This window comes from Seriola aureovittata, chromosome 10 (assembly GCF_021018895.1).
Source record: "Seriola aureovittata isolate HTS-2021-v1 ecotype China chromosome 10, ASM2101889v1, whole genome shotgun sequence".
Classification (NCBI taxonomy): Eukaryota; Metazoa; Chordata; class Actinopteri; order Carangiformes; family Carangidae; genus Seriola; species Seriola aureovittata.
The window spans coordinates 13,516,319-13,528,058 of NC_079373.1; the positions used below are offsets into that span (position 1 = coordinate 13,516,319).

At 36.8% G+C, this 11,740-nt stretch overlaps 1 protein-coding gene across 1 annotated transcript; it reads right to left on the reverse strand.

The window, feature by feature from the left end:
• Window positions 1–122: 122 nt before the first annotated feature.
• On the reverse strand, window positions 123–5,299 carry pex11a (peroxisomal biogenesis factor 11 alpha). The gene is made up of 3 exons (XM_056387088.1): window positions 4,906–5,299; window positions 4,616–4,731; window positions 123–1,743 (listed from the first exon to the last, which is right to left on the reverse strand). The coding sequence occupies exons 1-3, from the start codon at window positions 4,959–4,961 to the stop codon at window positions 1,175–1,177; spliced, it is 741 nt and encodes a 246-aa protein (XP_056243063.1). The 5' UTR covers window positions 4,962–5,299; the 3' UTR covers window positions 123–1,174.
• Window positions 5,300–11,740: the final 6,441 nt, after the last annotated feature.

Sequence of the window (11,740 nt, forward strand, 5' to 3'; positions counted from 1 at the left end):
TGTTTCCCCGAGGTGGCAGTGTTCCTCTATTTCTAAACCTTTTTTCAATGATCACTACTCAGGTACTTAATAAATTATTCACATCATTGAAATACAAATAAATAATTTTTAAAAAGCACAAATTTAATTAATTGTTATATTTATTATATAGTGTTTTATTAACCTTTCAATCAACATTAAAGTGAAAACATTTAGTCATCTGAAGTGGGTGACACCGTTAAATGTGATAATAAATGCTACTGCAACTTTATGGTTATGTTTTTCTAGTTAATCCCAGAACACTTGTTTTGTCTGCATAACAAAGATTAAAAATACATACATACACATGTATACAATTCCTACACAATATATTAAGAATGTAATTGTAAACACATTTTTTCAATTAGTAACACTATTTTCATTTTCATATTTTTGGACTCATTTTCTTTATACTTTTCTTTAAATTAACAAACAGTATAATCTGTTGACAGCCAAAGTCCAGGCTATGTCTTGAATGGCAGAGTAAATAAATAAACAGCTGAGATAACTCCCTTAAATCTCTTAGCTGCTTTATCCCCTCTAGAAGCACTTTTGGCTGAGAAGCAGCTTATTCATCACTAGAATGATAGGGGTGAAACTTTTAGCAGCATATTATCACAAAATACAGAGCAGAGACAGACAATGGTCTTAAAAGTGACACCACCCAGACTTATGCCTTAAGACACCTTAAGATAAATTCAAAAAGCAGATATAAAAGCTTGCATCATTAAGAAGCCCTTATTTCGCAAGTACAGTAGTTGCAAAATTGCTGGTGTGAAATGCAGAGTTGAATAAGAGAGGAATGCACAAAGGTTAAGCCTTGGCTCTTTAAAAAAAAAAAAAAAAATTAAATTAAAAATTTAAATAAAAAATAAACAAGGATACTATATAAACTTGATTTGCTCCCTTTGAAACCAATGTTTTAAACTTCCATCAAAAACTAGTAAGCCCTTCAGTTATTGCTGGATGAGTTTGGTGCTGACCATAAATATTACAAAATGTGCCTGTGGTGTGTTGCCTAATCTCGTTGTGCAGCAGGTTAACCTCAGTCCGCCTTTACAGCTCCAGCTTAATGACACTAAATCCTTTTCAACACTTGCCATAATTAACCTTCTGATCTGCAGTTAGTCATTAAGGTTTATCTCCACCTTCCTTATCATGGTTTGATTCTCAACTTGGGCTGTGTGAGGGTTACAATCCCAATCAGTGAGGATATCAGGCCGCAAAATCCAACCACTCCTGCATTTGACCGGTAAATACCCAACCTGTCTAAGGGAATGAAGAGATCACAAATGTTTTTCACCGTGTCCAAAGCAACAGCCGGGTGTGATTTTAGACTCTCCAAAAGCAAAAAGAGCAAAGCATCCAGCTGAGGAATGACAGATTCAGCCAGCTCAGGACTCTCACTGAGATGCTGATCCATTTTCTGTCTAAAATGCTTATCTCTTGCTCTCTGCATCATTAACTGGAGGACCAGGTAAACGTCTCTGGTCAGATTCATAACTAGCGAGAGGAAGTAACAGCGAGAGGCGTTTAGGCTCCAACGTTCCTTGTCGATATCGCGGATAAGACCGACACCTCTGGCCCAAAGTAGATTGTCACAGATAAAGTAGAGGGCGCGGTTGAAGTTGGCCGCAGTAAGGCACAGGCACAGCACTCGGTCAGAGAGTTGCATGGTTCGCTTAGCAGCCTCAATGGAATTTACTGTGTTTCCCAGCCTGAACACTGACAAAGGAGGAAGAGAAAAATGTATTAGCGCAGTAATCAATTTAATATGAAATGTCAGGCCAACAGTTCACAGGAGCAGTCTGCTACGGACAGCAGTTAAGTGATTTAAACTCAACTACAGCATCTTATTGCAGGAGGTCATGGTTACTCAGTGTGTTTACATATTGCAATCGTACCAATTCTGGCTGAGGCTCTTCCTTGCATATTTTGCTTTCGGAACATTTCAGAAAGCATGTTATGGTATTATCTACAAGTAAATCCTCCTCCTAGAAGCTCTATTTATAAATTGTGAGACCTGCCCGTTTCTTTTAGCCACAGGCAGGCCAGACATAAAGGCAATAGAGCCCTGTGGCTGCAGCTCTGATGCAGTGAAGGGATAATTAAGTGGTGCACCAACAGAGAGAGGCCTGTTCTCTTTGGCCCAGCCCAAGCCCTGATACAGCTCTAATGGAACAGATAAAGAGGGGCAAGGTCTTTCTTGCCTGACTTGTGCCTTATCCATAATGTGGAGCTCATCAAGTCAGGCTCTGAAAAATTAAAATTCATACAATAACCATAATGTGTCAAAGTTCAAAAAGTTCCAGAATATGAGTATAGTAAACCGATATATGAACTGTCTGGGCCAGTCTCAGGGTCATTAGTGTTGCTGCAGGTCCACGTCTCAGCACACAGTGCAATCACCCACACAGTGTCAATCTCAACTCAGTGGTGAAAAAGAAAAAGCTACAACACTTCAATTTAGCCACAACAGCCTTTAACTTTGTCTAATCCCATGGGTTAAAGACACATGGATGGCAAAAAAAAGCTTTAAAAAAAATGTATAAATAAATGTTATGCACTTTTATAGAGAACAGTAAAGTGATTGGACACACAGAAGAGCCAAAAATGTGTTGTGTAACATCAGCTCGTGTATATTCATTGTCACAATAGATCTTTGCAAAATAGCTGTGTGTCAGTGTTTTTGGAGGAAGTCAGTATGTAGACAGTTTACAACCCTAACCATGAAAAATTGAATGGAGATTTCATCAGCTTTACAAGAGTAACAAAACTTTTATGAAATATATATTAATGTTGAGTAAAAAAGAAGTAGGTGCTATTCACTGCCCTATATTTAATGAACATGGCTAACGTTTAGGCCATCACTGACTAATTAAACTAAATACAGGATGTGTAGAATCTGGATGGCATACCAGCTCTGCTAAACAATTTCCTGGGGTACACACTGGTACAGCAGTAATAGTTTAGAAGGTTATGCATCCAACTCATTTTGCTAATTTTTGTCACTTTTTTACCACATTATGCATGTGATTTAGTTGAAAATACACATCTTTCCTTAATGTCATTATCTTATATGTCACAACTTTTCCTGATTTGTGATATCATATTTGGATACAAGTGTTAATATTGTATAACCTTTTCTTGATATTAATGCCCATGGAAACCCAGTGCTGTGTAGTGTGTAATTATTCCACACTAAAATAGTAGATAAGGTTTATATGTTTTACCATCAAATGATCAGTGGCACTTATGAACAATTGCTTGGTTTTGACAATGTCTGGAAGAAGCTCTGTTTTATTCTATTCTTTTACTAATCTAACTATGTTGCCTTGAACAAAAGTGGTGCTTTCAAATGTTTTCTTAAAACAGTTAAGATGATTGAATTATTGACAGACTAAGCCTGATGGAGGGCAGAGAAAGTCAAACGACTTGTTGTTTCCTGTGACTCAGCTTCTGTCTTGTTGGCCTTAAAGAGTGGTCAGTCAAGAGTTCATCCTAGCTGATATTGTGTTTATAGAGAAACAGCGAGACAGGGTTTTTGAGGGCAAAGTAACAGCTGCTGAGTCACTTCAGAAGAAAATAAATGAATTCAGATTATTATGCTGCAGACCGACCACAGTGCTATTATATATTCATTCATTTCACTCCATATGCGAGTTTCTAAAACTAATGGTAACCATGTAGAAAGATAACTAAACTAACATTATTAGGAATCAATATTCTGGCTTGGAACAATATTTGCAAGCAGTAGGGAAACCACAGAGAAAACAAGGAAGAGCAAGTAGTAGAGCAAGCTGCAATTGCATGTTGCAAAAATGTAAAGCTAGCAGTGTAATGATAAGTTAATTGACAAGAAATTCATCAAAACCAGTGTTCATGATTGATTAATTGTTCAAGTCATTTATCAAGCATAAAAAAAGTTTGCTAGTTCCATCTTCTCAAATGTGAGGACTTGCTGCTTTTCTCCATTTTATATATTTCTAAACACAAAACTACCTTGGGCTCTGGGAAATTCTAAGAGGCATTTTCACACTCAATAGGCTAAAAATTCATCAAAATAATAATCAAGGGATAAATGGAATTAAAAAGGTGGTGATTGTGTGCAGCCCAACAGTGAGGAGTTATTTAAGAAACTCCCTCTCTTTTTATTTAAAACTGTGATAAATCAAGGCAGGTATCAGAACACTAAAAGAGGAGATGTTGACTTGGAGGCAGAGGATCATGTCTTTATGGAAAGCAAAAGGTAGAAAAATTACTGTGAAGTGTGTCTGCTCCTCTGCAAATACTACTTGGCAAAAAAAGATTTATACCAAGGATCTTTATAGTAAGCACAGTCCGGTTTCTAATATTTAATTTTAGAACTTTAGAACACAGTACATGCGAAAGCCTATAATAGCCTTTGTAGAATATTGTCAATTGGAATAAATTTTAATTATTTAGTTTTTTTTATTAAATTATTCTATTATTATATTTTGTTGGGGACCTAATAAAACCACTTTGTGATCCCTGGGATTACAAAATCCCACTTAATACGCTGTCCAACTACTCAGTGACCCCTCCTCCTTCACTTCACAGTTGCTGTTATACTCACATTTTCGTCCTGCACTCATGTTGGCTTCCAGACTTTTAAGTTTTGCCACAAGGTCCTTTCTTTCCGAGTTGTCTCGGAGTAGATATATCGACAGTGCACACGCATATTGGGTTGCTCTGAAATAAGGAAAAAACACGGAGAGAAGGTGAAATGGAAAGTTGATATTCAGTGACGAGCTCTCAAGCACACCCTGCCTTTGCTCCACGCCGACCTAGTAACCTAACTTCATGTTACTACTAGCAAAATTAACTGTCGACATTTAAGTTCATATCACAAATACTCTGACTTACCTTAAAATGCGGTCTCTTCCTTGACTTTGACTTGTGAATTTTACAACCGCGTCCATGGTTAAACCGAACAAGCACAGTATGTACAGTTTGTTCTAGTTAGCCGAGGCGAGGTCAGAGTTGAACCCTCGTTAAACGACCGAACAAGAGATACCTTAACGTCGCCACTGTTGTCAGTTACTTGTCTCAGTTTAAATAACGTTAGTAATGGTAGTTCATGTAGCGTTACCGATTAAAACTGAAGCAGATAATCTGAATTTTGAAACTTCTTCCACTTTCGCATTAAGCTAATTTTCCAGCCGTTTCAGTTGATCAATGACAGCTGAGCAAAACTTACTTGTTTCACCTCGGAAAGTTTAGCAAACGGACCGCAAGCCGAACGGGTTTTATGGACGTACCAGTGCCCAACTATTGGTTACCATGGCAACTTTAACAGTCGTAGTTATTTTACACAAATAAAAAATTCAAACACAAAGTTCAAATAAAAAATTCATAAACACTTTAAGTAAGAGGAGATACCCTTGTTACGGCAGCCTGTGTTCCTGGCGTTTGTGTCCTTTCCCTGTCCTGTTTCCCCTGTTGCTCCGCCCAGGATGTTCCTGATTACTACTCTAAGAGAAGCACCTGGCCTGGGACGGAATGGTCTTGTTGCCTGTCAGCCGGGGTTTTTTTTTTTTTTTTTTTCTTTGCTTGTCGTTTTTTTTTTTCTGACTTTGTGTCCTATTGGTTTTGCATATTTAAGTTAAATAAAGCCTTCGTTGTTTTAGAGGTGTCTTGTGAGTCTGATTTGGGTCACTGGTGGAGTGTTGTATGTCCCTTAGGGCCACCCAAGGGTGGGGCGTAACCTGGCGTAACACCCGCTTCTGACAATACTAAGAGACAAAATTAAGCAAAATAAGTAGACATCTGAGACCAAAACCAACACTGTACATTATTGATTTCCACAGAAGCATAAAGTCACAGTAGATGTATTTACTGATTTCTTTTTGCAGTAAGTCTTGGGATGTCTGTAGAAGAATTCACGTTTAGTAAGCGTTATGTGCTGAAAAGCTGAGACACCTACGTTTAAACGACAGGGGGCGATGTGACAGTTGTTAGACAGTTGGTCAGATGTAAAGTAAAACAATGAATTAAAAAAAACCCATGAATGTGTTTACTTTTGCTTGCATTTACGAGTTAGTGTAGAGTAGAATAAAGAATGTCATGGATGTATACTGGACTTCATACACAAAGAGTTTTGATATCTTGACATTATAAATGATGGATTGATTAATAATCAGTATATTTTGCATTGGTAATTAATAATAGCTGTTGTTTGTAATCTTAATCTGTAGGTGTCAGGTGGTGGAGTAAAAAAATAGTGGAGTAAAAAGTACAAAATTATTTCCCTTTTCTGAGAAAATAAATATATGATTCTTGAAAACCCCTCAGGATTATTCAATGACACTTAGGCTAACACTAATATGAAAGTGTTTCCACAACACTGAACAACACCTCTAACCATCTGGATGGAAAAAAAACATTCGACTATAACATGAGTGTACTCACTAAGGCTACAACGGACCTAACATGCAAACAGGGTTTGATTAGAGTGGGGTTTTGAAGTTTCATAACAGTGTATTTCACTGAATCTGCTTATAGCTAATACGCAGTGTATTGTGTTCTAAATCACTGAAATTGCAAAATTATCTCATTCTCAAGAAATGCAAAGGCTGCTCCTGACAATAAACAGGTACGTAGCCTACAGTGGAAGATGCAATCATTCTTTTCTTAATTTGGTGTGAACTTGATAAGTGGTACCAACTTGGCCAACCTCATCAAATTGCAGCTCAGATCAAACAGAGCTTCAATGCCTGTCATTCTACTACATGTAATGTGACACTTTCATTATATTAAGAAGTGGGAGGACATGTGAAAGCTGTCATTGTGTGGATTTGTGAAGGAGTTTTTTGTTGAAGTGTTTATGATTTGATGTTATTGAGAAATATTTTGGGCTGCTAATATATTGTTTCCTCTATCAGGAGTTTGTTAACATCCAACTTGTCAAATGCTGTCCGTCCAAAAATTCACATATTGATTCCAGTATTATGAATGTTTGAAAGTCAGGCTCAAATGTAGTGTTTCCAAATCCTCTAGGCTCTTTGTAGATAAGGTCACTCTGTGTTGTAGTATCAACTGGACTAATTTCCATAGAAGCCATGGCAGTGGTGGGGTAGAAAAAGTGACCTTGAAAGAATTTATTATGCATGAAAACCCTTTTGATGAGCATTTTTTTCTCATACACAATATATCTTCAATTATAATTTTCATTTTTACAGAATAAATGTATAACTTATTTGAAGCAAAGTTCAGAGTATGTCTTTGGATGATATCCTAAAGCTGTCAGCCAGTCGATACATTTGCAATCCACAATTAAAATGAACTCAAAACCAGATGACATAGGCAGCTCATTTATACATTTAATGTAATTCTGACAGTATTTCTGTGGGTGAAATCACTTCCCACTTCCTGTTGAAAAGGTTAGTAGGAGATGAGAAGACTTTCAGAGTGGTCGCTTGGGCTTATAGTACGTCAACTGTCAACTTTGCAAAAAGTCCACAAAAGACTTGGACATCAAAACTAAAAATATGACGAAAAACAAAGTGAACAAGAGGTTAAGTGCATATGTGTAAAGTTTATATTCATAAAAAATATGGGATTTCCCAGACATGACACGAAAGCTTCTTCCTGAATGCACATTGTTGCTCAGTGGCAAAAAAAATCCGAAATATTTAATCAGCAAAATAAAATAAAACATTTCCTGATCATGAGCAACTATAGAAATAGTGGGTTTTGTCCTTTTATCTGAAGACAAAAAACAAAAAAAATCTAAAAGTACCTGTTTTCCTTACTAAGGATGCAGTGCAAAATTTTTGAATTTCGAAAAAAGCCATTTGGGTTATGTTATTGAAATGAAATTAAGAAACCATGTTCAATAAATGCTTGAGGGTTAACACTCACTTTTCAAAAACCTTTCCAGTAGATTTCAGTGCAGTCTGTCTCATTAGTCTTGAACTCAATACAGACACTGTAGCACTGCAATCAAAGCACTGCAATAAAAGATGTCACAGCTTTGTAACTGAACAAAGCCGATGATTGGGTTTGGACCTGCATAAATTATATAATTTTTTCTCACAAAAGACTTACACAACCAGTTGTCATGGACTATTACATTTTTTTAAAAGTTAATTTGTATAATCCACTGATGACTCATTTGGTGGGCAGGTGGGAAAAATGACTCTTCTGTAAAGTTTCACCAAACAATCAATATTTACTGCATCTCTGTACACTCACTCTCATAGTTGCCCTGCCAAAAGCCTTCTTATTGTTTGTTGATTCAGTAATGTGGCCATGCACAACTCATTAAAGTGATTTTATGTTCATCTCTCATTTAAAATAGAATTTTCGCAGTGAAGGTTACGTGACGAGCTTTTTGCTTTTCCTCTGAATCACTCAACTCTCAATGCAATTGATTAGCGAGTGGGTGGTCAGTATTGTTTATGGCTAGACTACCATTATATTTTCATCCAGTTCCTCCAAAGAGAACTGTGCCATTTCATTTTTTGTGTGATTCTCCAATTGAAACGCATTCAGTCTTGCATTGAGAACATGCTTCTTACTTGACCCCAATATTCCTCATGTGACATTTAGCTGTTGCAACATGAATACACCCCAACAATCAGTCATTATTCAATTCACTATTCTCCAAAGAGATTTCCTTCATTTCTTTATTAGAAACCTTTCTCAAGATATTCTACTGATTCTTCCCAAAGTGCAATATATCATAAAAAAAGTCAATATGGAAGCCTATGGGGGTCTATATGATAATGATAATGTAATTTGAGTGAAATTCCACAATGGCATAATCATTTTCCACATATCCACACATTATTTGAGTAAAAAATAAAATAAAACAAACACATGTTCTAAAGCTAAAATTACCGATTTTACAATGCACAGAAAAGTTCATGAAAATAAATGAAAAAGCTAATTACAAAAATCATTGTACTTATAAGTTAATTTCCTTGCCTGATTATAGAATTTTCTTTTGGTTCAGGACATTATAAAATGGTTCATGAGGGGTTTAACTATGGAAAAGTAGGAACAATTAACATCTTAAAACAATTTAATTGGGCTTGCTTTAAAATATTATCAACTTATGATTTAATATTGCCAGGCTTAACGTTTTCAGGACCCAAACACAGACAACAAATCAGAAGTTGCAGTTCAAGGATGTATTCAAGTAATAGGCCTAAAACACAAAAGCTTACTGGATGTCAAGGTCGGGGATCAAAACTGAAGAACAAAACTAAGCAGAGCGAAACAGGTTAGCTAAACTAATCTAGTGCAATTATCCAGGGCAGAGAAGAATCCAGTGTCCAAAACAAACGGGCAAAACTCTGGAACATAGAAAGGAAAACTAACAGAATAGCTAGAAAACACAAGGGGAACAGACCTGAGGCATACAGGAGCCACCTGGAAGTCACAGCAGACAAACTGTCAAAGGCAACTGGGAGCACAGAAACTAAGGGAGGCAGGTATAATTGAACATAGGTGAAACACATAAGAGTGGCAGACAATCACAAATGTGAGAAAAGAAATTAAAGACAGGAATTGAAACCATCATGAGACACACAAAGTAAGTAACAGGAAATCATTATCAAGAGTGTACACAGAGAGTCATAAAGGGGCAGATCTTGACAAATATACCCCCACAGGCTTAACTGATATCACCTGGTAAATGTGACAATGCCAAACATGTTATGTACAATTGTGCGTTTGGGACTTTTGATTTTACATTTTTATTTCCTCCTTTCGCTTCCTGTTTGTAAACAAATTAGTAATGTTGGCTAAGAGCTGATGAGTGAATATTTGGAATTTATCATCATGCCATCAAAGGACAAATAACTACACACAGTCCAGGCTGTGGCTGTATTTATACTCACATGCAAACTTATTTTTTCTTGTAATGTTAACTTTTTTTTTAATGCTTCCAGGCGTCCCCTGGTAACCACAGAAACGACATGATAAATGTCACAAAGTTATGAACCTCAAGCAAATTCTGCAGAAATGCTTACTTACGGAAAGTGTGCATAAAGGGTGCGAAATGTCTGCTAGAGAGCTGTCACACACTTGATGGTTTGACAGTGGGACAGCACTAAGCCATCATGGACTTACCAGGAACGTGCCTTAAAATCCATGAGTCCATGAGGGTGGACATTGCAATTGTGGACACCATGTGTTCCTTAAAACTGGTGAATGTGGCTATATGTTTGATATTGGCACTTCCTTGCACTCTCTCTAATTTTATACTACAGAATTAGATATAGCAGCTAGTGTCTACAGTGTTACATGGACACAGTGACACCTAGGTATTGGCTCCAGTTCCAACCTCGACTGTAGAACAGCTAAGAGGTCTTTTTTAAATGACCTGAGGAGCTTTCCCTTGGGTCCAAGCTTTACACACAAACTACAGAAACATAAAGTCGATCCACACCAAAAAAATATAAAGGAAAGATGAGTGTGTGCTGAGCTGATATGCTTTGTAACCAGCCAAAAGCCCAATAGCAGGTCTCTCTATACATTGTTGGCCCAATGTGAAAAGATTTGGTCTCTGAATTTCTGAGGAAGAGAGATTTGTCAGTAGTTTCAGTTCTTTCTGAACGATTCCTATGGGAAGTACTTGCATTGCTGATACTAAGGCTGTGTATCTGTGAAAACTCCAACCATTCAAGCACTCTATCTGCAAAAGCAAAGAGCCACTTTATCATCTGAGCATAACTTGACCATGACTTTGTTTGTAAAACAAAAACACTATGGCCTTGTCCTCTAAGCATGAATCTCCAGTGTTGAGGAGCATGACACACTGTAGTGTACTATATTTCATAAATAGTAATTAACTGTGTCCAGATCCATGCAGAAATCATGATGTATATGCTGAAGTAATACACAGGTATAACAGCATTTTAGCATCATGCATCTCACATGCATCATTCTTAAATAAGCTGAAGCTACAGATGAGATTTTTTCGTAACACTGATTTGGACAAGGATCATTGTGACTCAGCTCATGGAAGCAGATAAATCTGTGAGGTCACATGTGGGGTTAATTATGTCCGCCATAGCACCTGAGGCACTGAAGGAGAGGACGGAGTGATCTAGTCAACTATTCACTGAAAAATACCACCACACATTGTAGCTTCATCAATCAGTTACATATACTGCAAATGAACGTTGTGATCTGAATACCATTATTTAGACCAGATAACCACAATCAACAAAGAAATAACAAAGACAATGAGGACAGTTATAAAAAAAAAAATTAATAATAAAGCTTTAAAATAGCCTCTTCAGCTTGAAAATATTGTCAGATACACAGATTGTGTACTTTTGTAGTTAAATACCTCGCAGGTAAATTTTCCTCAGTGTTCCCCTCTGAGATTTTGATGTGACTGAATAAACTTGAATATTAATTGGGGAATACCAATAGACTACTCTGAGAATTATCTACTGCAAAAAAGGGGTTCACAAATTGTGTGTTAAATAATCCAGCTGGGGATGATTCTTTGCAATACAGTCTGTCTTTTCAAGTATCTAACATGCAAATCTCCAAACCACAGTGGACACTTCTTTAATGAGTCAGAGGGAAAACCAGGACTACTGACTAAATTCATTTATTTCAGCATTTGCAATTATAATAGTCCAATTTGAAATGCACTATACCTTTATGTGTGAAAACAATTATGACTCACTTGTCCTTTTAGATTCTCATAATTGGCTGGAGTCTTTCTGTTTAATGA

Coding starts and splice junctions, on each gene's coding strand:
- pex11a (XM_056387088.1), bottom strand. CDS start 4,961: ATGGACGCGGTTGTAAAATTCACAAGTCAAAGTCAAGGAAGAGACCGC. Junction 4,732..4,905: donor GGAAGAGACCGCATTTTAAG/GTAAGTCAGAGT, acceptor TCCTTATTTCAG/AGCAACCCAATATGCGTGTG. Junction 1,744..4,615: donor CATGAGTGCAGGACGAAAAT/GTGAGTATAACA, acceptor CTCCTTTGTCAG/TGTTCAGGCTGGGAAACACA.